Genomic DNA, 26,773 nt, shown 5'->3' with positions numbered 1-26,773 from the left:
ACAGAGGGTCTGAAGCATAGCAGTGATAGTCTCAATTTAAATGTTGCTCTACCCCTCTCCTCTCTTGTTGACAAAAGCATTCCCATTAAAGTTTTTTTCCATTTTTCCCCTCTTCCCCCCCCCCCCCCCCCCCATTTTTGCAATATCAGACCTCAAGGGAAGAAGGGAGGGGAGGAAAATTCCTCTGGAAACCCTTCACATCTCTCTCTCTCACATCACCACAGGGGTTTCCCATCTCTCGCATGTCTGCCAGACTACAGGCGTTTTGTTTTCCCCTTAATCTGATCACTCACCAGGGAGCAGATGCAGAACCTAAGCAGCAGCTCAACAGCAAATGCTCCTCGCTGAGGAGTTTCCATCACGCCCACTTCCCTCTCTGCACCAATTAAGATGAATCAGCCAAAAGCCCATCTCTCCAAACCACCTACAGGCGAGCAAAGGCCCTGTCATTAAGCAGATGAAAGAGTAGCTAAGCAGCTTCGATGGCTGCCCTTCCTCAGATCATTCACCAGGACCCCTTCGCCACCCCACGCAGCCCCGATGGGCAGGGGAGCAGTGCTGCAAACCCCACTGCCAGCCTCGACTGCTATGGGAAGCAGCTCTAGGAAACAGGAGGCTGATACACTTTTTTTTTTCCATCAACAAGGATCAATAATCTGTTGGCCGTGCACCAAGAGCTTGACTCATCCCCAGGAGAAAGCAGGACGTGGGAAGGTTTCTAATGAGCACAGCTCGGTCTAAGGGCTTTAGTGTCTGCAAAAGGCGCCAACACGCAGGCTTTATGTTCCTATCTCTCCAAGACGCTGATGCAGAAGCAAAAGGCAAGGATGGAGCCCCACCAGAGCCTCCAGCTGCTCAGCTTCCTATGCTGGGGGAGATACTGCTCATACACCCCCCCTCCCCAAGTTACAGATTGAGATGGTTCTACTTCCTTCAGCCACAAGCTCCTACCACATCCTTCTGAGGCTCAGCAAGCTCACATTTGGTGGAAGGTGAAGTTCATCAAAGATCAAGAGGTTCAGCGAAGTCCCAGATGTGGGGCTGAATGACCCCACACAATAGGACAGGCTAGACGGGAGCAGGCTAAGGGGGGATCGAGTTGTTGCCTTCAGATATTTTATGGAGTGTAGCTATAGAGAGGCCAGAGCCATACTCTCCTCAGAGGTGCACAGAGAAAGGACAAGCAGCTGGTTACAAGATGAATCAAGGGAAATTCCAACCAGATACAAGGAAGAAAACAAGTTGGCCAGGTCAGTGATCCCTCAAAACAGGGACCCTGCGATATGGTGGAGGAATCTCCCTCCCTGGAAATATTGAAATGTGGCTGGATAAGATCCTGAGCAACCCAACCAAAGCTGGCCCTCCCTTGAGCAGGAAGTTGGACTCAAGCCCTCCAGGGACCCTCTCCCAACCTCAGCATTTCTGGGAAGAGGCAGCAGATGCCAAAGCAAGAGAAGAGGAACTTCTCACTCCCTCCTACCACCCAGAGGTTTATCTTATCAAACAGTCACTGTATCAGAGCTGTCCTTGTGCCATCACATGGTACAGGACATCCCCAGCCTGCAGGCAGGGAGACAAACTCTCCAGCCACTATAAAGTTTTTTTTTTAAGTGTCATTATGCAACTACAGCAGCCCTAAGCCCGTGCCAGTATCGGTGTGAGCAGTGAGCTTTGTCCCTGGTACATTTGCCTTGAGGTCTCCTCCCAACCAGTATCAACAACAGGCTTTTATGAAAAAAGTAGTAGTAACTTAAGAAGTTACAAGGGAAGGTACCACTTCTGGTTTGGCCTGAAACCAGACCCTCCTTCTCTGCAATTTTTTTTTTTTTTTTTTTGCTTTAAAATAAAATAAAAAAAGAGGTGATTGCAAAGGAGAAATCTTAAGCCTTTTGACTTTATATTTCACTAGTCAAACACGGGCAAAAATGCTTGTATCTTGACTGGGCTACCAAGTGTCTCGGGCATCAAAGCACAGGCTTCTGCCCACAGAAAAGGCACTTCACTGGAGAAGCAGAGTTGAAAACATCCCCAGAAGGACCAAGGCAGGTAGGGTTCAGCTGAGTGTGCCAGGATTGCTTGGAGTCACCAAGCAACCCCAAACCATTGAGCTAGAGGAGGGATCCTACTCTCATAGGAGGCTGTGATGGGCCATGATCCTGCTCCACAGGGTCCTGAGCAGTGGAAAAATCCCTGTGAGACTGGGCATTAGGCCAGATTGCTGCTTTGTGCCACTGTGATATCAATGGTGAGCAGCTCAACTTCTCCAACCTGTATCTCACCTGCTTATGGCTAAGGGCCAGGAGGACACTCCCCAGACTCACCAGCCTCTCTTTGAAGCTCAGCTATTTCAAACACATTGTGTTACTCACCCCAGTATAGGTTATTTGATACCAGGCAAAAGCCACATGAACTCTCCACCTTGCTTTTGCTTCACCCTTCCCATGCACTTTCACTAAGCTTTTTGGCAGAAATAGTCAAGCCCCATAGAACTGGTTCATAGGGCAATGGAGGCAAACGCAAGGCCTCCAGCTTCATTAGCTGAGCTCTCACTGGAGTTGAACCACCTCAGTTTTGCTCCAACCATGGCCTTTTGAAGATAAGCAGGATGTTTTAACGGAGGCAGCGGAGCTGTTGATGAAAGCACAGCCCTGTAAGCATGAAACATTGGCAGCACCAACTCTGTGGATCCACCACCCCAGCAAAAAGAAGGTGAGGATGGGCAGGACCATGTGGGACAGCAATTACCCAGCCTTTCCATCCCATTAACCCAGCAGAAGATCACAGCACTGATAAGAACCTGCTAGAGGAGAGGCCAAGGACAAAGTTACTCATTTCTCCCCCGCAAATCTGCAGTAGGATTTGCTTTCTGGGGTGATTTCCCACTGCTCCCCCCAGCAGCTGTTCAAACTGCTGCAGCTGCTCTTACTAATGAAGCTCCTTTTTTGTATGGTGCTTGAAATACTTTCTCTAGGAAATAGTTAAAAAAAAAAACAACCCTCTTGGTTCAATGGAAACACCCATAGTGCTCATCCAATTGTATCTTGCTCCTTTTTTCTGCTACTGAAAAACAGGAGCACCGTTTCAGAGGGACTAGAATTGGCTAGAATTACTCCCTTATTCACGATGGAACAAACTTTCCACCACAGTTCGCGGCAAATACTCACTTTAACCTTTTTTTGAAAGCCAGAAAGCATTTAGCAGGGTGGGAAGAAAAACATCTCCCTCCACTGGGACCAAATTGGTTACCTCTGTTTCACGGGTACAAATCCAACACAGGAATAAGGCATGCCTGGTAGCTCCTGCCTGTTGCTTGCACGGCTGATAACTGGTCTGCCTTTGCCAGAAAAATAAGTCTTGCAACCATTCAGATTGATTTAGATCCTCAGTTTAGGCGTCAGTTGCCTCATTAAAACCAACATGAGCTCTTGGGGCTTGTAGAAACAATCCAGTTAAGAGTTTCACAAGCTGTCACATCTCAGCCAAGTGTTGGAGCACACCCCAGTGTGGATGTGAGATAAACCAGCACTGGCTTCACCCGTGCATTTTCCTCTTACTGCTATCATGCAGCCATTCGATTTTGGTGGCTCAGTTTTGCCTACAGGCCCTTAGTGACCAAACACAAATGGGTTTTGAGATCTGCAGGCAGGCTCTTTGCTTGAAGGCAAAAGATGCCCTATCCAGCCTAATCCCCTGCAGAAAACCAAACACATACAGATCCCATTATAGAGACTGAGGCCTGGCTCAGACCTCTGCCCAGAAGCTCACAGCAGAACGACATCTTGGATGAGTTGCAAAAAAGCCTCCAGTCACCGATACTCAGAAAAATCGCTTTGTTTTAATGAAATGCATTTCAAGTACCTGACTTCCAACCAAAATAACAACAGTTTAAACGCAAGAACAAGTGGCTGTAAACGACCACATGGGAAGCACCAAGAGCTTTGAACTGTAATGACCTGAACATCAGCCCTGAGATGCCAGAAGGCTTTACTACCAATGCCAGAGCTTGCTTGCACCTGAGATTCGCTGATATGGAGGCTAACTGTTGCCAGGTACATGCTGATATTACTTTTTTTTCCCCCCTCAGAAAAGCAGCCAATTAGGCAGCAAGAACCAGCGGTTTTTGCTATCAGTCCCTGCCTGCTCCATGCCCAGCGGGAGCGGACAGGGGAGGATGCAGCCTGATGACAAAGCCATCATCCCGCGCAGGCGCAGCTCCAGCAAGATTGATACCACTCCCCAGCATGCCTACATCCCACCAGAGTCTGGTCCAGCCCCACAGCCAGCATCATCCTTTCCCAGTGCTAAATCTGGGGTTGCACAGTTTAGTTTGTTATGGATACAGGGAGCTGAGCCAGAGCCAACTGAAGCAAATAGTAAGTATGACCCCAAATGAGATGTCCTCTCCCAGACCAAGTTTTAACCACACAGGGGTGATTAAAGTACATTTTTGCTTATGCCAAGGTGAATTTAATCCCTCCAATGTGAAGCCTGCTTTTTAATCCAGCATCCTCCCCTCCCTCCCTCCTCCTGCCACGACACTTGCTCCCTCCCACAACATTTTTTTTCCCATTTCAATTATGTTTGTGCAATTGCACAATTTTCTCCTCTCCTGGTGGTGAAAGGACACAAAATACCCTGACAGGTAAAACCCTGAGATTTTTCCTTTCTTCCCAAGGGAGGAAGCCTGAGGTTCCATGTCTTACACTGCAGCTGCCAGTTTCAGTGCTTGTGTCTTCCCATCAAGCCAATTCAGGGAGTCTGAAAAGGGCAGCACAGCTCCACTACATCAAGGAGATAGGATTAGATCTAATCTTGTTTGTCAGCACAATTAAGGCTCTCATTCAATCTTCTTCCCAGACTCAGGAGAAAAGAAAAGATCCTAAGCACTTGGCAACTCTGAAAAGGAGTCAAAGTCGCTGCAGTCAGGATGAGTGTCACAAGTCAGCAATACCTGCTTCAACCAGAAACCGTGTTGCTTTTGTGTGCAAAAAAGGCACAAAATACCCATATCAAACTCTTAGACAACACCCCTGGCCCCACCCTTGCAACGACTGCAGCAGCATGTAAAAGAAAAAGGCTTTCCAACAGCACCTCGTAACATGGAAGGCGTGAATTTCAGAATTCAAACGTGAATTTCAGAATTCAAACGTGAATTTCAGAATTCAAACGTGAATTTCAGAATTCAAACGTGAATTTCAGAATTCAAACGTGAATTTCAGAATTCAAACGTGAATTTCAGAATTCAAACGTGAATTTCAGAATTCAAACGTGAATTTCAGAATTCAAACGTGAATTTCAGAATTCAAACGTGAATTTCAGAATTCAAACGTGAATTTCAGAATTCAAACGTGAATTTCAGAATTCAAACGTGAATTTCAGAATTCAAAGTCCTCATCAGCCATGTCGATCGCCCAGGCAAACTTCTCCCTCTGCGTCTTGTTGTAGATCTTCTCGATGGGCACGCCGAACTTCTTGCACCTGTACAGACCACAGGACAGCAGTGGGGGATGTGCTACCCATCCCGCTCTGTTCCCGCCACAGCAGTTCCTTCCACTCAGGATGCAGCATCTGCCACCCATGAAAACTCCTTAGCTCCAAGCTCCTTAAATTAACTATCGGCAGTGGCAGAGAGACAGGCAAAGTAACCCCTTCTTGCCCTAAACCCAGAAGGAACATCCTGCAAACAGTTATTAGCAGCAAGGGAAGCCTTAGCTTTGGATTTCGCTGGCCTCCCACAACACCTCCAGGGCTTGGGCAGGTTTCTCCAGGCAGAAACAAAGGCTCAGGCGTGTGTTTATCCCCCTCCCCAGGCAGGGCTAGGTGATCTGCCCATCTCTAAAGGACAGTTTGCCCCATAGCTTGCCCAAGACTTACCAAGCTATGCTAATCCTGGGGTCCAGGTAATTCAGCTTGGACGTGCCCAGAGCTATCTGCTTGTTCTCCTCCTTATCGGTGGCCTGGACGTTCAACTTGGCCAGCTGCTCTTCCAGCCGCTTCAACAGCTTCTTTTTCTTCTCCACGTTGCTGGGGACAGAGGAAGAGCAACACAGACAGCATGTTAAAAAGGAAAAGAAGCAGCAGAGAAAAATACAGAGCAGTTCTCCTGGTCTGCTGTTGCCTGGGAGCATGATGGCAAGGCAATGAGCTTCAGTTCAGAGTAGTCTTTACATTCACCCTAAGTCTTATAAGGCCTGAGCCTAGAAATACTCCAGAATGGCTGAGTCAAAGATGCCATTCAGCACTAAACTATTTCTCAAGTACTTTTACCTGACAAGACACTTCTATAAAAAAAATGTTATTGCCACCAAGGTCAGGCCAGTACAAAAGCCAGTATCCAGCAACAACCACCTCCCTCAAATCCAGGCTCCACGAGCAAAAAACATCTCTGACAACCTGCTTTGTATCTCACCAACACAGGGCATGAGCAGAAAACAAAACAAAACAAAAAAACAGAGAAAAATATAAAATATAAGCCTCGTTTCTCTCTTCCAGGCTCCTCCTGTCTCTGGGCAGCAAGTCACATTTGAGCTCCGGGAGGGGGTGAGGGAGTGAATTTGGACAGACCCTGTGCAATGATTACTGCAGAGAATTGATGGGCCACAATCCACAATCCCACAAGAAAAATATCCATCAAGTCCAGTCTGTGTATCCCCAACTCCAATCTCAAACTGGGCATCCTTTGCACCATGACATTTGTAAGATAATTCCAAGCCAGCAGCTTGGGTTGAAGTCTCAGTATGTAGTGAGGTGTGCCCTATCACAAAGAAATCCCCCTGAAAGAGCTCTTTGCAATCCTATCCTTGCAAGGAACCATCCACAAGACCTCCATCCATCTGCCAGGTTGTCATGGAACAGGAGGCAGCTGGTACCAAACAATGGCCTGTCAGTTCTGACAAGCTGCACGTAGGGTGTCGGACCACACCATCCCCATCCACAGGCCCTCTGCACAAGAGGGTTGTAAGAAAAAGTCACTCACGCTTCCGCTTTGGCATCTTTTGTGTCTTCAAGCTCATCTTCAGCTTTTTTCAGCTCTTGCTGGGCTTCCTCCACCTGTTGCTTCTTGGCATCGATCTGTGAAGGCAAACACAAAGGGAGCCCGTGCTTCTGTCCTCCCTGGAGATTTCAGCTGCCTCCCTTTTTCCTTTGCCACATCGCTCCTCAATTTCTCACTGCAGAGCCAACAACTTGACCCTGCAGCATCTGCTGAAGCTCACCATTTCTTGGCATCTTACAAAAAAAATCCTTACAGCATGAAATCTAGAAACACTTGAGGCTCTTCTCTGTTAATCTTGTGCAAATACCCGAGACCAACTGGCTCGTGACAGTGCTGGAGCCCTCTGCAAAGCCCAAAGCTCACCAGTAGAGTGTGAACAAAAGCTGAGGACAATTAAAAGTGGTAGTTTGAGGTATTTCCATAGCAGACCCATGAAATTTCAGATGGTCCTCCCACAAACAGTCAGACAGGAAAACCAGTTTCCCTGGTCCCGAGCCAACTGTGCCAAAGCTGTGCCACCACAAAAGGCCCCCAACTTGGTTTGATGACACCAATCAATGAAAAACAACAAACAAACTCTGCACCAAGCATGCTTCATCCATCATTTGAGCCTTCACCATCCCTCTCCACCCCCCTGGGTCACTGATGTCTCTGCCCTGGTTAAAAAAGCCACTATTCTTGGTTCACTCCCTGCCACGTGTGATCAACATGATCTCTTTAGGCATCAAGTTATTCACTCTCCCTCTCCCCATCACCAGCTCACCCTCCCTTAGGTCTGAGGGCTCTCAGTTTTGTCCGTCTCACCTTGGCCTGGAGGTTTTGCATTGACTTCTCAAAAGTTTTCGGTGTAGATCTCTGGTGGTTGCACAGGATGGCCACAGCTCGGTTAGCTCGATTGTAGGAGAGGAGCTTTCCCGTCACGTTGTCTTCAGCTGGAAATAAATGGCAGCATCACTGTATCTCCTTTCTGGGAGTTGAGGAAGGCAGGGAAGAGACCAGAACAACCACCAGTTGTTTGCCTTTCCCATCCTTTCTCAGGGGAGAGCAATACTGATAGCGGAAACTGGTGAAGGACACTTGAGCATCACTGAATCTGACACTGTGCCTCATCACTCATCTGTCCACAGCAGGCAAAAATAATGCAGCCAGTCAGCAATGCAAGGAAAGGGGAAGAAGAAATACTCCCATCTTGGCTATCAGTCAGACTATCACTGGCTGGGTAACTATTTCTCACTTAGCATGGTTCCCAACCTGCTGCAAGCCCCCCATAAGTTACATACCACCCTACAACGTGGTGTATCGCCTGCCAAGGAGTGGCAGGCAGTTCTAGGGACCCCAAGGCAATGGGTGGACATCGCTGAGCTCCTCGGCTGCACAATCCGGTCGGTGATACCACAAACACTGTTAGTAACTCACAGTTAGTGAGTGCCTTGAGCTGCTCCTGCAGGGTGATGGAGGCATTGTAGGTCCTGAACACTTTGGCACTCAAACCGTCCATCAGACTCTGGAGGTGTCTGTTCAGGATGGATGTCTGGAGGAAGATAGGACAATGGCAGGGGAAAGGAAGGAAGAGAACAAGCAGAAAGCAGGACAATAAAGCACTTTTTTCCAGACCATTCTTCTGCCTAAGCAACCAAATAAGGCATTAAAAAAATAAACTTCAACTTGCAAGTCTACTTGTTGGGTCAGGCCCTTATCTACCAAAAACTGACAAAAAATCCACCTAAATCCACAAAGAATTTCTCTGGATGTCAACAATTTCTGCCCATCTGTGTCCAAGAGGACACATCTCCACATCCAGTATCACAACTCACGTATCACATCTACTGAGCACGTGGGGCTGCAGTTGGACAGGAAACAGAAGATGCCAAGAAGAGTCATTTGGGGTTTGAAGGAAGCATTACTTGTACCAAGACAGCCTATCACAGATAAATCCATATAACTGGAGAGGAGCAGCCCCTTCAGAGGAAAGATGGGCAAGTGGCTTTGTAGGGGATGCAGGCAGAGAGGGGAGCGTGGATGGCAGCACCTCATATCCATCCTGAGGAAGAGGAGGGAGGAGGTTTTTTCAGGGGAGTAGCTCAGGAGGGATGGCTACAGCACATCTCTCTAGCATCTCTGTGCTCCGGCAGCCTCGCACACTTCTGCCGAGCCCCTGCGAGGTGCGAAAGCATCAAACAGCTGAGGTTTGACACCTCCAGCAATGCCCGGAGCGACATGTGTGTGGGCAGGCCTTCACAGGCTAAAAAAAGAGCCCAAGCAGATGAGTTAGAGGAGGGAAGGAGCAGAAAGCCACCTCCTTAGCAGGGACACAGGTTACTTGTGTGGGTGCAGGCAGGCAGCCACTCCTGCATTCAGAGAAGCAAGAGATGCTGCCAGTGCCGAAAGAGGATGGAAAAAAAACCCACGAAGTATCACAGCATCCCAACAGGACGTTCAAACAGTTACAGTGGTGTCACTGAAGGCAAGAGAGAGTTAAAACCAGGGTAAGGGATGATGCTGGTGCAGCGCCACAGCCTGGGAGGCTGCAGGCTGGACAGGGCTGTCAGGGATTTGCTTCTACTCCCTCCGGGCTAGTAGTGCTCTTTCAAAAGCTTAGAGGTGACAACTCACATTGAGCCTGTCAAAGAGGTCATCTCCTGGGTCCTTGTTCTTCATGAACAGCTGCAGGTTCTTGAACACCTAAAGAGGAGGAAAGGATGGCCCTGGTCAGGGAGGAGGAGCAAATTGCTTCCAGACATCTTCATCTCCCTCTGCCTCCTCATCCAGATAGACTCCGATTCAGACATGTACAACTACACCACCAACCTTCTCAGCTTCAAGGGCTGCCTCTGGCTGTTTGCCCCCCATCTCTGCTATCCCTGGCACTCTGGTTTCCCCACAAACACCATTAAAAATCATCTATCCCACAAGCAAAGCAAAAAAATAAAATAGCAATGAGCACAGTTCACATCCTAATGCCCACCAGTCAACTGAGGATGCTCCAGCAGGAGGCAGGACTTCTTTCTCATGGTTCATGGGCTAGAACAACCTTGAAAGCCCTCCCTCCAAGTTCCTCCCCTTTCTCCAGGACAGGGTCAGCACATGTGCATCCTTATCACCCTGCACTGTTGCATCTCATGCACCTGCTGCCACCATGCTGTTGAAGCACAGGAGGCATCTTTGCAACAGGTTTCAGATGCAGATTTGGGATTTATGACCACTGGGTGAACCAAGCCATCCAGCTGACCCTACACCAAATTGTCATGCTGGCCACTGCCTCCATTTCTGCCCCACTCACCAGCTTCTCCACCGACACTTTGTTGTAGTAACGGATCGAGTCTTTCCCAAGGAAGTCAAACTCCACCACGTGCTCCTGCCCATCCAGCTTGGGGTGAAGTGTGATGTGCTCCACGCGCAGTGAGCAGCAGCCAACCGTGTCTGCAGTCTCCCCTTCCTCCTTCTCGTTGCCAGCTCGCAGGGCCAGCTGGAAGGACACAGCAAGTCATCCATGCCAGCACACCTCATTTCCCCTTTCCAAGGTTATTAAAATGGATGTGGACACCAGGAGGGAGATGGGGGAAGAGAAATCTCTCAGGACAGTGCCTCACTGAGCGGCTAATGGGACCCTGCTGGAAACGAAGTAGTGACTGTCTCCAGCAGGAGATTATTTCACTGCTTTAGGAAATCCTAAAATATCTCCCCAGAATAAAGTTATCCAGCTCTCTGGTAGGGCCTGTGCCATCACACAGATACACACATGCTGGTAAAGTCAAGGAAGGACAGTACAGCTCCTGCACTACCACACAACTGCTTCCTCACACAAGCATCAGCAGATATAGGGGTCACCGTCCTCCTTGATCATTGCCAGATGCCTCATGAAGAACAGCCCTGGCTAGTACAGCCACCAGACACGCAAAACAGTACAGGGTGGGGTGGGATCATGTAAGCTAAGCCCAAACCTCAACAGGGATCGGGGACCTGGGGGTCAGGGTGAGGCTGCAGATACCTTATCAATGAAGTAGAGGGCCACTGCTCTTTGCCGCTTCTTCATCTCCTTGGACTTCCAGTCGGCTCTGTACTGAGCACGGATTTTGTCAACAACATCCTTTAAGCGCCGGGCTACCTCATACTTCTGCCAGTCTTTCTCCCCCTGGAAAGAGAAGCCAAGACCCAATGTACCATCTTCCTTCCACCCCGACTAGTCAAACGCTGTTCTGGAAATACCTCCAGCATCTAAATACTGCTCAGAGCCCAGTGTTTTCTTTAGGAAAAAACGACGAAGTAGAAAAATCAGAGCAGAAACGGCTCATCTAGGGTTTCTGTGCCCTCTGCTGGCTGTGCTGGACCTGGGATCCTGGCCAAGTCCAAGCTGCTCCTAGTCTGGAGGTATCCTCCAGTACACAGCAAGTGAGGAGTCAAGTGATCAAGCACTGCATAGCCATGGCCACTGCTGCTTGAACATCACCAACACGGACTGACACAATGCGCTTGCTCAGTTATGCCCAACTTCCACACAGTTCCCTTATTCGCTTTGAGGACTGGAAATGGCTTTAAATCACCTTTCCTTCCACACAGTGTTACCTGCCTCCCTCCGAGGGCACTACAGATGGTGATCCCACCTCCTCCTACCCTCTGTTTACTGGCATAAATGAATTCAACCCCATAAACTCTGGTCCCCCATGGACCCTCTCAGCCCCTCAATGGCTTTCAACAGCCTTCCCTGGACACACATGAGCAGCACAGCACAGGGATGGCTCTGCCAGTAGCAACCCATCCCCTGGAAGAGGCTTAATTCTTAATCAACTCTGTCCTTTTCCCCTCACCACCCAACAGCAGATCAATTAATTTAGTTTACCTGCTTTTTTTTTTTTTTTGGGGAGGGGGGGGGGGGGGGGAAGGTGGGGGCAAAGGGGGAAATACATTTTTATTGACATGCCACATCTCTGCTTCACCCTGATCTTTCCACCTGGCAAAAAGCCAGCAGCCCAAAAGGCAACAGCTCTGCCTGAGCAGCATCATCACTCCAACCTTCAGCTTGGAGCTGGGGTTCAGCATGATGTACTTCAAAGTGTTCTGGATGTTTTCCGTCCACGAGGCCAGCCAGGTCACCGTGTTGTCAAAGCGTACCTCCTTCCACTTGTGTCCTTCTGGTGGCACAGGGATCTTGGAGTCCCTGTAAGTGGAGCAGGGTTACAGCCCTCAGGACCATGAAGAAGAAACAGGTCATCAGCTCAAGTGCTTCTTCACAGTGAATCAAGGATGGTCAACACATTGCAGCATTACTTACATAAACATACAGCCCACCCAAAATTGCTCCACAACATAGAATCATACATGTTGGAAAAAACCTTTGAGATCATCAACCATCAACCCTATTCTACCAATCACACCCCTAAACGATGTCTCCAAGCACCACATCTAAATGACCTTTAAAAACGTTAAGGGATGGTGACTCAACCACCTCCCTGGGCAGCCTATTCCAATTCCTGACAACTCTTTCAGTGAAAAATTTTTCCTGATGTCAAGCCTAAACCTACCCTGGCGAAGCTTGAGTCTGTTCCCTCTTGTTCTATCATTAATTATCTGTGAAAAGAGACCAGCACCTACCTCTCTACAATGTCCTCTCAGGTAGTTGTAGAGAGCAATAAGGTCTCCCCTCAGCCTCCTTAAGACTAAATAGCCCCAGTTCCCTCAGCCACTCTTCATAAGACTTATTCTCTAGGCCTTGCACCAGCTTTGTTGCCCTTTTCTGCACTCTCTCCAGCACCTCAGTGATCAGGTCTTCATCCTTCGGATGCTGGGGACAATGGGAGTACTTGCTGGCCTGGTGGGGAATGTTTTGAATCAAGACCACCAGGTCTTCACAGGGGTGGTTAAGACCAATCCAACTCAGAGGGAAAAACCTCTTAACCCAATCACCATTTTTCCTGCCTCCAGTGAGTATCCTGATGCTTCCAGCCAGCACAGGGGACCCATAAAGTGAGAAGGAATGGCCCATTTGGAAAAGCAGCACAGAAGAAGGAGTACGGAGTTGTCCCTTCTTCAGAGAGGCTGTAGGGGCTTTTGCAGTTGGTGTTGGGTGAACCGTGCAGGCACCAGTGAGATGGGAGCTGCTGACCAGCTTCCCTGACCACTGTAAATCTACAGAGAATCTAAAAGTCAGACCCAACTGCAAAACAGATACATGGAGATGACCAGCAGGTGATAGAAGGGCTCCAAGTGAGTTCAAGCCTGAGGGTGTGCAAAGCAGCGATTGTAGGAGATAGCAAAATCCCACAGCAACTGGAGGCACAGATGTGTTGTTTATCCCAGTCCCAAAAGCAGCTCAGCTTTTGGGAGCTCAGCTCTTCCTGTGGCAACTCACTTGCTGCAGTTAATGACAACATCTTCTGGCATGATCCTCTTCTTCAGCATGCCCATTTTGGGGTGGTCACCACGTCCACGGAACAGCCCCGGTGGCTCGGTTTTGAAGTTGCCTATCTTCTCCCGGTGCCCATCAAGGATGCAGTACCCATACTCCTCCTGGATCTTATCTGCCTCCTCCTTCAGTTTCTGAAATGAGCACCATCCCACAGGGTGAAACCAAAACACCATGACTCATGCCTATCGCTACCCTCCTTTCCCTGGAGAAAGCAAGTCTGGAAAGGCAGATCTCAAAGGCTTGGAGGGAAACATGAGCATGGATCCAAGTCCACTCCCAACACACGGCTCATCTCCACCCACTTTGCAAGCCCTTGTGGTGATGCTGTCCCCACATCAGACGCCAATGGAGCAAAGCCTGTGTGCCACCAGCCCCTTGGCAAGGTCCACCGTTCTTTGGACATGGCAGGACCCCAAATCATGGTCTGAGGATGACTGATACCCTGCAGAGCCATGAAAGGGGCAGCCTCTGCAGATAAACTCAATGAAGAGGGATGTGACGGTCATGAAGAAACAGAGCTGATCCAAGGGCCAAAGAGGTCCCAGGTCAGGGCATAACACTAGGAAAGGAGACAAGCAGGAACTGAAATACCCTAAGCTGGCCCCAAAACATATCAGTCAGCCCCAGATATCATAGGAAACAGTCCTCACCTGCTTCTCCTCTTTGGAGAGTGCTTTCCGTGCCTCACTTTTGTCCATGAAGTACTTGTGGATCTCCGTGAAGTCACACTTGTCCAGCTCTTTGATTATCTCCTGCTCCTTCAAGGTCATCTCCTGAGCAAGAGATGAGAGGGGCTGGGTAAAGCCAGGAGGCAAAACCAACTCCACACAGACCTGCTGCCTGTGACTTTCCTTCACAGAAAAGGAAAGAGACCTACGTGCCACTTCTTCAGAAAAAAATCAGAAGGAAGCAGCCACCCAAGGGCAGACAGAGCTGCCGTGGCAGAAGGCCAGGCTGCCTCTAGAAACCTGAGCTTGCACTCAGAGCAAAGCAAAATACAGCCAGCTCTGGAGTGGAGCAATCTCTACCCTCTGCTGTGGAAACAAGCGGTCCACAGGCATGGCTGCAAGCAGCTCACAGGGACTGAAGAAACTGCATGAAAGGTATTTGGGGTGTGTAAACTTGCCCAAGTAGGGGTCTCGCTTTCTCTTGTGGACTAAGCTGTGGTTCTGCAGGACCCATGAGGCTAATCCTTCAGAGGGACATATGCTCCAAACAGCTGTCAAAGCTATTTGCAAGACCCAGCACTTGCTTTCTTAGGTAGCATCACAAACTCAGCAGGAGCAACATGAAGCACTCGAGGATGCTGCACACCACAAGCCCCAGTTCAAACCCACAAGAAGGCGATAAATCAAATAATTTAGTATCTCCTATTTATATGGTTATAAATCAAGAGCTAACCTACAAAAAAAAAAAACACCCCGTCATCTCCCCTCCATCCCACACTGCAGCCTAGGGTCTTGCTTGGGGATGACAGATTTATGTGGAAGACAGGCAGCGAGGAAGCCCATGCACGGAGAATACCTTCCTCCAGTCATTGAAGAAGTTGTTCTGGAAGATCTCCTTGGTCGTGTATTCATGATCAAGCATTTTGGCATAGAAGGTGGCAATTTCCTCCGTGGCCAGGCTCAGTTTCAGGGGTTTGCCTAGGAAGAGAAAGGATCTTTGGTTATGGGGACAGCCCAACGCCGCAGCCTCCGGCAGTTGTTTGGTGAGTCCTCATACTCAGCACGGTGCCAAAGCAGGGATGGGGGGTGAGAACAGACACTGGTGGGACTCCAGCACCCTCCCTACACCAGGCACAGCCTCGCCTGCAGATCAGCACTCGGCACAGCAGGATGCTACCACAGCCCATCTGCAACCACACGCTTTATTTTCTTTTCCAGGAGACTGGAAATCCTGATTTGTGTTAAGGTCACTCAGCCACAGGGTTTTCAGCAGCCACCACGCCATGATGAGTCCCAAACTAATGGCTCCACAAGACAGCACAGAAAAATTTGCTTTCTGACCATGATCACTTCCAGAACCATGTTGAAGAGCCAGGATTCCACTTGGGGAGGTTTCATCTCAAATACTTTCCCACGCAGGTGGAGTGATCATGGGAAGATCAAAACTGAGATCTGCGCAACAGGTACAGATGCAAGAGCCTCTCATGGCTGTCCAGTGGATCTTGGAACATTTCTTGGAGATGACAAAGCCACTGTCCTCTCCTGAGCTCTTTAGCTAGAGCAATGAAGTCTAGTGATTCCAAGGAACATCTTGGCTTTTCCTAGGAAGCCAATACTTTGAACTGTCACCTGGAGGTCTGCAAGGTGCTTTCCCTGCAGCTTTTGCCTAGAAAAGCTATTTCAATCCTACCTGCACCGGACACTCTGGATTTTAGATTTCCTGACCTCCATCTGAACTGCAGGGCATGGCAGGTTACAGCCTTACAACAGCCCCATGACATCTTACATACACCAGCTCAGCCATTGTCCCTTCCTACACGGGGCTGCCGCCTGGGCACAGACGCTTTTTCATCCAGGAATGGTGATACCTTTTAGCAAACGAGCCAACAACACCCAAAATCCCAGGCCAAAACCACCAGCCTAGGTGCAAACAATACACAGATGAGTGCCCAACAGATCAGAGGCCACAGAGAAGATCCAAACCCTATGCAGAACTACATAGAGCTGCCAGGGCTCCTCAGAGACAGTCTTCGACAGCCCCATCGATGTCCCAGCAGTGCCCTCTGGTGACAGCGTTGCCAGAAACCTCATTTCCCCAAATTGACTTTTTTTTTTTCCTCCCGTAAAAAACCCCACAAGGTATAGAAAGCCCCAGTGAGGGGGGCTGAGGAGGACCAAGACCCCATGGGACAGTGGTCCCCTCCCATCTCCAGCAGCCCTTGGTCAAGCCCCAAGGTCCTCGTTGCCTCCTTCCCTTGATCTATCAGAAAACAGTCCAGGGATGAAGCTCAGAGCAAGGAGGAGAACACAGCCAGGCAGGCATAGGAGGAAACCAAGGAGGACAGCAGAGACCTGGATCTGTCCTGTCAATCTCAGCCCCTCAACTGATGCACCGAGTTGCTGTAAGGCCACACATGGTGGCCCTGAGGACCACATCGGGAGCCATGACCAGGAGCTCAGAGCAGCCCAGCCAACATCTTTGAGGGCAAGTGATGTGTCAGTCACTGAGGCCATGGGACAGGCAAACTGCAGCTCTTGAAAGCAAAATCACATTTTCCCAGCTTACAAGGCAACCATGCTTGAGCTGACAAAGCTCAAACCCAAAAGGAATCTTAATGAGAAAAAAATTATTCTTTTTTTTCCTCCAGTCCGTTTTCACAAGGTACATAAGGACTTCAGGCAACAGCATCAAGATGCTTTGCTTCCCCTCGAGAAACTTAAGGTCCAGCCCCATTACCACATGTCCTGCAGCCAGGGGAGGCTGTGAGCAGAGGTGCAAGTCCCAGGTCCACACACGGGTGCATTACAGCACTCTAAAACCAGCTGCAGGCAGCAACACAGGAGCACTCCCTCTGTCCCAGGGGGCTCTGCAGGGAGGGTATGCACAAAGCACCCTGTAACTGGCTCATTAGCTCCCTGATAACCCCATAATTCCCACCACATCCAAAACCCTCCAGCTCCAACCCCAGGTTCAGGCTTTATCCAATGGGATATTTAGGCCTTTTAATAACTTGTGGTCTGCCACGCTTCCCCCCCTGCCCCCAATACAAGAGAAGACACTGGCTCTTTGGCCAGGCAAAGGACAACTCCACGTGCCCCAGGTCCCATCGCAAGGTGGACGTACCATCATAATAAAACTGGACATCATCAGGTAGTGGCTCATAGAGGGGGGCAAAGTAGGGTCCTCGGTGCTCCAGCTGGGTCCACTTCACCCCATCTTCTTTCTTCTCCTCTTCCCACCTGGGACAGATGCACAGGGACTCATGAAAGCAGCCCAACCCTGGGGTCTGGGACCTTCTCCCAAGGTCACCCTGGGAAGACTGTTTGTGAGCAGTGATGGTTGCCACAAAGACCAGGTGAAATCCTGCTGTCTCTGCTGCTGCCTCAGTTTCCCCATTCCTTCAAAAAAGGCAGGCTGCCATACAACCCAGGGAAAGGCTTGAGGAAGGGGACACGCTCAGTGCAGTGACACGGAGGGACACAAGGGGAGAGTGAAGGGGTGGATCAGGCAACCAAACCCACCGGCATGGGCGGAGAGACCACCAAGGCTCCTCAGTTTGCACAGAAGCAGCTGCAAGCACTAAAATGTACCCTCCCCCTTCCCTTCTCAGCCCTCACTGCCTCCTTTTTCCAAAAAGCACCTAAAAAAAAAAGTTCACAGGTTCACAGGCATATGCCAGAGACGAGCAACACACAACGTTCATGACTGCTTATACCCATGACCTTAATGAAATAAGATCTTAATGCACCTCTCCCCCCTCCAAAGCAAACAGGATTTTAAAGTCACTGCAAGCCTCAGCTGCAAAGCAAAGATTTTTAAATTAAAATAAAAAATAATTTTTAAAAAAAAATTGTGAAAACACCCACCCTGAAGATCAGAATAGCCCCCCGTGTCAGGGGCAGAGGAAGAGGTTCACTGGAAGATCGTTGCTGACAGCAGTGCATGGGACAGGCGGGGGGGGGATCTGCACCCTGCCGCTCAGGCTCAGTGCTGGCCAGGCTGGTGCTGGCTACTTAACCCTAGCACTTCCAGAAAAGAAAAAAAAAAAAAAAAAAAAAAAAAAAAAAAAAAAAAAAAAAAAAACAAGGACTGCTGGGAAAACACAGCAAGATTTCACGCTGGGGAAGAAAACCCCCAGTGTTTCTCGCTCAGCAGTGCCCCGGAAGTATTTCTGACCTTTCTCCTTCCCATGGGAAGCAGCGTGGAATAAATCAATTGCCTCGAAAGGCGCATTGTGCCAGGAAAACATAGAAAAAAAGGTATTAAAGAAAAATCATCAAGCTATAGGAAACTTGGCTGAAAGCATCTCGGAGGCAGGCAGCTGCAAGCATGATCTGTGGGTTGCTGCAAGGGCTCCGTCTCTCACCCCAAATCCATGCGATCCCCCATCCTGGCACAGCATCGCCCCCCACTTACCTGCTGCAGCCCCTCGAAGCTGGCCCGAGGCAAACGAGGGTGAGCTGAGGGTGACAGACCCTACAGCCAAGCAGCGAGGAGGCGAGATGCCGGTACATGCCACCAGCCACCCACAGATCTAGCGAGGCTGGTCGATGCCCAGAACACCCCAAGCGTTCTGCCCCAGCATCCTTCTACCCACCAGGGCATGGTGGTGGTGGTGGTGGTGCCCAAAGCACCGCCATGAGAAGCCACCAGTGTCTCCAAGCAGTCCGGGTTGTGGCACTCCCCACGTGGCAAGGCTGTGCAAGCCTTATGGGAAATGTAGTCCTGCACAGTGGGGTTTTTTTCGGGGCAAAACTGCTGCAAATCGAGCTGATGCTGCATACCAGCCTCTCGCCTCCACACCAGGCTCCAGCCCCTAAACAAGACATTATTTAGCAAAAAAAAAAAAATCTGCATAGTCCCACTTTTCATACCACCCTGTGCCCCACAAGTGCTGTCCCAAAGGTCCAGGCATCCATGGGTGTCCCTGTTCGAGGGAACAGCCTAGCAGCTCCCCACAGCCTGGGTTTGCAAACAGGTTCCAAAGCATCCAGCTCCTTAAATGTTCCTTCTCTGCCCCAGATATTGGGGTGCTCTGGGAGAGAGTGACACCAAGTGGCTAAAGCCACTGCTCCCTGCCACCTCAAAAAGGAATACAGCATCCATCAGCCCCGCTTGTACATCTTTTCCCAGCGTTCTCCTGCCAAAAAGCTTGCCTGGATTATCCAACAACTGCTGGGGGAGGGGGGAAATACAGCCCCTTTTTATCCTCTACAACTGTTTTGGGAGCTGTTTTATTACAGGATCATCTCCTTCCACCAGCCATGAGCACCTCCCTTCCCTGGCTGGGCACCAGCAAAGCCACTTCAGGAGGGATACATATTGTATATACTGTTACAAGAGTTAAAACAAGGTATAAAAAAAATTATATACAAATACTATTGTGTATTCAGGACCTCCCATTATCTCTCATCCCCTTCCTCCTGCCAAGAGGGCTGAGTTCAAGACTTAAGAAAATACAGCAGAGCAGTTAAAAAATGATAAAATTTTTTTCCACAGTTTTACCCTAAGAAATAAAACTAAACCCCTATTTGTGTTACTGTCAGACCCATCCATAGGCCAAAGGCACACAGGACACTTACCATTTCCACTTGTTTTCTGTCTCTTCTTTCTTTTCTTCCTCTTTCACCTCCTTTTTAGCCTTTTTGTTGTTTTTTTCTTCTCGTTCGTCCTTAGACTTCCTTTTCCGGGTTTTCCGTGGGGTCTCATCCTCTTCACTCTTCTCTTTGGTCTTCTTCCCCTTCTCTTTCTTTTCCTTCTTTGGCTTTTTCTCTGTTGTTTTCCACTTTTTCTCTTTCTCAGGCATATCTCCCTTCCCTGGCGCTGCCTCCTCCTCCTTCACCTCCTGCCCAATCTCTGTGCTCCGAGTCTCTCCCCATCTTTCATCCCCTTTGTCATCTTCCTCTTCTTCCTCTTTTACTCCTTTTCCATATTCGCTTTCCTTTCCCACCCCATCTCTCTCCTCCAGTTCATCCCCCACTCCTTTCTCTCCTTCCTCCTCATCTGTCCTGTCCAGCTTTCGCTCCTCTTCTAGCATCTTTTTCTTCTTTATTTTCTTCTTCCCCACCTTCTCCATCCCCTCCATTTTCACCTTCTTGCGCTTCTTTTCTTCCTCTTTCTCCTGCTTTTCCCTCCCATCACCTTGCCCCCGGGTGCTGCTGCTGCTCCCTCGCTTGACTCTGCCTCGTCCTGCTGCGTGATTCCTGCCCCCATCATCACCCTCCTCCTCGATGCCCTCCATCACATCCCTGGGGCTTTCCTCAAATTCATCTTTCTTCCTCCCTCGTTTTTTCACCAGTGCTTTTCCCCGCTGTTTCCTTTGCTCTTGTTTCTTCTCTCTTCCTTTTTTTCTTTTCAGGTCTTGGGCATCCCCTCGCTGCTGTGGGACAGGAGGGTCCAGCTCCTTTCCCTCACCTTCCCTTATAGCAGTGAGCCCCACGTCCACATCCAAAGGTTCTCCAGAGGGGGGTGCAGCCCCACTAGCAACACCTTCGCTTGGCTTTGGGACCTGTGGGAAACAGCCAGAAAGGAAGAAAGGTTGAAGTTGGGAAAGGAGAGCAACTATCCCCAGGCCAAGGTGCAAGAGGGAGGTGCTAAGGGATGTGCCCCGTGCAGGATTGGGTCTGGGGGGGGTGACAGTTTCCCCTGGGTTTCCTACCCCAACTCCAGCCTTGGTCTCCGAGAGCCACTGTCCTGCTGTGGGTCCTGCTCTCCAGGGTTTGCGCTGTGACCTACAGGAAAAGCAAAGCCACTTCTCACTACAGTGGTAAAAGGCAGCCTCCACCTCTTACATGCAAAATTAGGGCATTGCTCCTAAACAAGCCCTTGTTTCTCTTCAAGTATGGCAGCACCTCGGGTGCTGTGGTGAAGGGAGATAACCCAAAGCAGCAGTGACCAGATCCTGTAGGAACTAGATGGCCCTAGGTTGCAGCTTACAGGATGAGGAAGCTCTAATGAGCAGGACCACAAGGTCTCCAAATAGGGGAGGCCCCAGGAAAATGTCCCCCAGAGACACCTCTGCCCAGAGAAAGACAGGTTTGCAAGGTTTGGCAGTACCAACAGAAAGAGGACAGAGATGGCATCAGCATCGTGGACACGCTGGAGGAGCAGACCTCATGATGGGACATTATCTCCTGGGACTGTGGGGATGGGCTGCCCCGCTCCCCTCCCAAGAAGGCAGCCTGAGCATTGGTACAACAGGGAAGGACACAGCCTCATCAATGCAACACGCTGCAGGACAAGGAGTGTCCAGATCCATGACCTCCACCATCAGCAATATGGGTGAGGAATGCAGGAATATTTCCCTGGTCAACAGTCAGGTAAATTTTGGAGATTTCTGTGGGACTTGCAAACTTTATGAAGCACCAGCCTGCCCCTATAAAATCCTAAGGCTTCTCCAAGCCAAGCAGGGAGTTGGAAACCTCATCTTTGAGTTACTCATGTTCCAAAAGAGCAAAGCAAGAGATGGAGTAGCAAGCACAGCCTAAACCAAGCCTGCATCTTGTAGGTCAAGCCTACATTTCCACAGGGTTGAGGTGATGGTGTCCCCTTGCCCACAGGGAAAGTTGGAGCTGTCCCCACTGGGTCATTGCTACCTCCCAACAGCAAGATGCCCACCAGGTCACAGAGCATCACATGCCCAGCTTGTGATCAGCATCACCACAACACAACTTATCCAGGCCAGCAGAGCAACCAGAGCTGCATTCTTCCAGTCCATGCTGGGCAAGCTTAGCACTGAGCTCAGGCTGTTGTACCAGACCATGGATCAGACCCATTGCCTGCCTTTTCCCTGCTCCTGGCACTCCCCAGCAGGGCCAGTTTGGAAGCATGTCCAGCTGCCCTGGTGCCACCCAGGAAGGAGCTGGGAAACCAGGTTTCTCCATCCGAGGATGGAGACATCTCTCCTGCACATCCAGGTGAGCACAAACAGAGCAGAGCCACAATTTTTGCTTTTAGCCAAAACATCCTGCAGACATGGTTTCTGCAAGCAAAAGGGAGATTTTTTTCTTTTTTTGGCCCATTTCTAAAAGTTCACTCAGGCTGATGCTCTATTACTAGGATGGTGGGACACCACTGCTACACAGGGCTCAGGAAAGCCTTTGAGACTGCTTGGGATAGAAACAGCAAGTTCCTAAAAAAACCCAGGGGCCCGACGCTTTTTCCAGGCAGCCGGAGCACACATTACACAATCGCCACTAAACTCATTAGGGCAAACAGCCCGGCAAACCACGCTCAGCCCTTCCAATCTCATTAGCAGCTGAGCACCAGCAGATTCCTGACTCAGAAGGCAAAGTCCTGCTGCCTTTTGGGATCGGCTCCTTCCCCAGAAGGTCTTATTAGAGGCCTCTCACTGGACATGAAAGCCCCTGCCTCTAAGACTCAGAGAGGATTAGCCTGCTAAGGGACAGCTTTATGAATTCAGCTTCCTATCTCTGCCCAGATCTAGCATGGGATGAGACAAAGAAACACCCTTTTCCCAGGCTTTGCGTGGCTAGTTGTCCCGACTAGCACTTCCCCACTGCCTACCTCCGTATTTATGTAGGTATGTGCATCTGAGCGATCGCACCCTGCTGACTCGACCATCCTTGAAGAGGTTGGATGGGGCCAGGAGCCTCCCTTTCAACCTTCAAATTCCACTTGCAATGTTTTTGGCAAGCTTTAAGGTCACTGAAGGCACTAGGGACACAGCAGGCTGCCCAGTGGAGGCATCAGCAGCAGAGTGGGCTCAGGGATACAACATGGAAAACCAGGGCTATGCAAGCCCTGTGGTGAGAAGAGAAAGGACAAATTTCCAGTTCTCAGGGCAAAAAGCATTCAGAAAGTAGCCCAACTTACCTTGAAGAGTCTTTCAGCCCCACTGATGGCCCTTGGTGGAGGGTGGATTGGGTCCCCTCCTGAAAGGTATTAACAGTGTTGATCTGGGAGAGGTTAGCTGGCATGGATACCTCAACAGCAGCATCACCCCCATGCAATCACCCAGCCCCTGCAATGACAGCCAGCCAGGCCACAGCACCCATGTCCCATTGACATCACCTTGCCCTTCCTCAGCCACCTTGGCTAGAACCTAGGAGCCCAGAACAGCAGGCTTTTCCAGCCACAGGGAGAGCTTTGAGGTTTTATGGGGTTAGGAAATCCCTGTCTTAGCTTCCAACAACACTTAAAAGGTATTTTATAGAGCAAATACATGAAAACTATCACCTCTCCTCAACCATCATGCTCTTTAGATGCATTGCTGCTATTGGAGACACCAGTCCAGAACAGCAGAAGGGATGGGAGGGCTCCAAAACAGAGATGCATCACATGACAGCTTATGCGCATCCACGCCAGCTTGGTCCTTAGAAGATTAAGTGACCCTTGTAGCAGATGGCAAGGGGAAAGAGAGGTGGGGGGCAAAGCCATAAGGTGGGTAATACGACAAGGGTGAACAGAGGGCAAGGAAAAGAAGGGCAAAGAGAAAGAAAAAGCAAAATGTAGGGAAAATGGGGACAGGACCTAGAAGGAAACCAACTCAGAGGGGACTTGGAGCCTTAAGAGCTGACCCATGGTGGCCACCAGAAATATTACCACACTGTTTGCATGCTGGTTTTCAAAGCTGAAGTCAAGTTCTTCTGCTCCTGGCTGTGCAAGGCTACGTCTAACCTCACAGCAGCCTGAAACCCATCCCAGCTTCACCTGATGCTTGCCAAGCATCGAAGCTCTCGTTATAAATTCTGATTTTCCCAAGTTTCTCTTTCAAAGGCTTTCAAAGGAGGCCAAAACCACACAGGGATTTTTCTTGAAAGCTGCTGCTGAGAAGCTGCTGGGTTAACTCATTAAGGAGGAAAAAAACCTGAGTTAATTATACGTTGGTTATGGCAATATACACTTTCATTCTCTGGGAATACGCCTGCTCTTGTATTCACAATCCTTCAGCCACTGTCAGAAATGAGGTTGGTAAATTCAAGAGCAGACAGCCACGATCTTCCAAAAAAATTCCTGCATGCAAATGCCTGGCAATTGCACCGGGAACACCAGGACACTGACCACAGGCACCCTTGAGGGGGTTTCAAGGCTGCAGCTCTTGATTGCACCCATCCAGGAGAGTTTGTTAACATTTCAGACACCATTTGCAAGAGGGGTGGAGACTCATCGTGGTGAAGGAAAAAAAGGTTTTTACACACCAAGAGGACAAATGCAGTATGTTAACGTGGGCAAAACAAAACATAGGGGAAATCAGCCAGGATCCGTGCTCTCCAGCATCATCCAAGATGAAACCAATCCCAACCTTGTGCTTGAGAAGTCACAGAGTCATCGATGTCATGGTGCTCCCCATCACCGACAGTTCATGCTCTTGGTCCAACAGCAAAAGGTGACCGATTCAACATCAATGCCACATGCATCTGAGCTTCAGGCAATTTACTCTTTAATTTAATTCCAGATGCTCAAAGGATCCCTTTTAGGGGCTTGCATGTTACCACGAGTTGTAGGGCACCATCCTCACAGCTCCTTTGAGCTCAAACCACCTGAGTCCTTCTTTGGCACAGAGACCACCACGTACCAACCCAGATGCAGCTCCCTCCTCTGCTTGGATCCCATCCTGCAGGCTCAAGCTGAGACCTTTCCCTTCTGCAGCCTCTTGCTTTAGAGAGCTTCTTGGCCAAAAAAAGGAGACAGAAGAAACACAAGTTTTTCCCCCAATTAAAAAACCTTTTCAATAATCAAAGTAGCCCAAAGATAGTGGTGTTGGACATGGCGTTCGCATGCACAACTCTGGGGTGAACCCAGATGGGGAACTTCAATGTGAGGGGGGCAAAGTCCCACTAATGCCATCTCCTCCCTGGCTGCTGCCATCATCCCCCCCCCTCATCCAGCCAAGGTGTTACCTGCTGATGACGTTCTCCTGCAGAGGTTTCTCCTTGATCTCTGGTGGTTTCTTCTTCTTGCCTTTTACTGCAGGGGGCTGCATGTCAGGTCAGAGCAGTGTGAGAGAGAAGGAAGTTCATGGAGTGGGTTCGATGCCCACAAAACACTGGGGACCGTCACAAGGGTGACCCCCAATGCCTGGGCATGGAAAGTGCTGGCTGGTACCTGCACCATGCATGGTGTTTCCTCTGGCTGCTTCTTCACAGCCTTTCCCCTGGGTGCCTTCGACGCCTCTTGCCCCTTTCCCGACTCACTCTTTCGCTTCCTGGGGACAAGGGCAATTTTGTCCCACCATGGCCAAACAGACAACACCTGCAGCAAACCCCTTGGTGGTGCAAATAACCCACGGCATGCTGCCCCACTGCCTAACCCTGATGTCCAGCAAAGCCAAAAAAGCACTCCTAAAAGGCCATTTGGAGGGATTTCCCTGCTGACCAGAGTCAGCTGCAGCAAGCATGAGAACTCAACGCTGGAGGGCCCGTAAAATCCCCTGCCAAGCTCCATGGTACCCACCTGCTGCTGCCATTCTTTGCCCCGCTGGCCCTTGAGACTCCCATGGCTCCAGCACCCACCAGCTCTTCAAGATGTGACACGAGGTTAAGGCAGCATCCCCGAGGATGACCACTGCAACGAGATGGAGACAGCGCACGGCCAGTAGCACCCCAGGTTTGCTTCCAGGAGAAACCCCAATAGATGACCACTCTGCAGCTCAACCCTCAAGTCTGCATGTACACACAGGGTTAAGCTCAGCTTTAACCAGGACTCAAGTAGAGAATCAAATGGAAAAGTCTTGGGGGGTGGTAAAAATAAAGTTGCTGCTAAAATAAAAGGAAAGCCTCCCCCTAAATAGCATGGGAATTCACAAGTGCATATATGTAGATGGGGGTTGTGTACTGGGCTGGATCTGCACCCTCAGATAACAGCAGCACGTGTTATCCAGGTCCCCAGGAAGCCAGAAAAATGGAAAAATAATAAAACTCAACAAAGAAACAAGAAAAAAATTGAGTTATTGGCTCCCCCCACCAAAGCAGGCAGCTGGGTCACCATCAGCCAGCTATCACCTCGCCTTCCCTCGGCTGGAGCAGCCAGACCCCCCCCAAAGCACTTGCTCCCCCTGAAAACTCAAGGCCTCAGAGAATGCAGGAAGCAAAGATCAAATTCAAACAACACCAAGGTGGTCCCCAGCCACAAAGGACCTTCACCACTGAGGAAAAAAGGGGGCTTTTCAAGGAGAGAATACAAGCTACAAAGCACCATGAGACACCCTGCAAACTTTTCAAGGAGTGGAAAACACATTGAAAACCTCCATTTTTTACCAGCCTTTACCAAGCCGTGAGCACTTACACCTGCCAGTGGGACCACAGTCACTCAGCAGAAGGTAAGATGTTCCCCCAAAGCCACCCAGACTGGGAAAGACCTCGCAGCTTACCCCGTTGCCTCCCTACGGGCAGTGCCCCACTGCAGGCAGCTTATTTAAAGACTCCCTCAGCCCTGATTGGAGGCTCTCAGCCCAAGATGCACGCTGGGAAATGAAGTTTTAAGCCCAAAAGCTGAATTTGAGGAGACCCCTTAGCCAGCATCTCTCTGGCAAGGAGACCTGCTAGGGGGGGAAACACTTCACACAGCTCAGGGGGAGGGTAGGAACAAACACATTGCTTTAAAAACAACATAGGAGAATCTTCCTTCCAGGAGATATCCCTCCTGCAATTAGATGATTAAATTAGTCCCAAAATCCAGCCTTTCTCAGCTGCCCCTGACCCATCAGAGCACCACGGTTGGATTTAGAGAGGGCTTTGAGCCCAGGC

General features: G+C 49.8%; 1 protein-coding gene across 1 annotated transcript; it reads right to left on the bottom strand.

Annotated features, from left to right (window-relative positions):
* Positions 1-5,870: 5,870 nt before the first annotated feature.
* TOP1MT (DNA topoisomerase I mitochondrial) lies at positions 5,871-25,525 on the bottom strand. Its single transcript, XM_086464996.1, has 19 exons — positions 25,482-25,525; positions 25,134-25,233; positions 24,929-25,005; positions 24,604-24,697; positions 22,902-22,960; positions 20,725-20,797; positions 19,649-20,574; positions 17,190-17,305; positions 14,922-15,043; positions 14,048-14,170; positions 13,341-13,528; positions 12,005-12,149; positions 10,983-11,126; positions 10,275-10,460; positions 9,608-9,676; positions 8,411-8,525; positions 7,799-7,926; positions 6,977-7,071; positions 5,871-6,024 (listed from the first exon to the last, which is right to left on the bottom strand). Exons 1-19 carry the CDS (start codon positions 25,523-25,525, stop codon positions 5,871-5,873), a joined length of 2,958 nt encoding a protein of 985 aa, XP_086321122.1.
* Between the last annotated feature and the right edge of the window lie 1,248 nt (positions 25,526-26,773).

This window comes from Leptosomus discolor, chromosome 5, assembly GCF_034619465.1.
Source record: "Leptosomus discolor isolate bLepDis1 chromosome 5, bLepDis1.hap2, whole genome shotgun sequence".
NCBI lineage: Eukaryota > Metazoa > Chordata > Aves > Leptosomiformes > Leptosomidae > Leptosomus > Leptosomus discolor.
Note: the sequence above shows the minus strand (reverse complement) of the source record. Positions and strands in the feature narration are given on the sequence as shown.

Excerpts from the sequence above, each read along its gene's own strand:
- TOP1MT (XM_086464996.1), bottom strand. The coding sequence starts at position 25,525 with ATGGGAGTCTCAAGGGCCAGCGGGGCAAAGAATGGCAGCAGCAG. Across the intron at positions 17,306-19,648 it reads ACAGAAAACAAGTGGAAATG|GTGGGAAGAGGAGAAGAAAG; the intron begins GTAAGTGTCCTG and ends CATCTGTCCCAG. Across the intron at positions 7,927-8,410 it reads GCTCAAGGCACTCACTAACT|CTGAAGACAACGTGACGGGA; the intron begins GTGAGTTACTAA and ends ATTTATTTCCAG.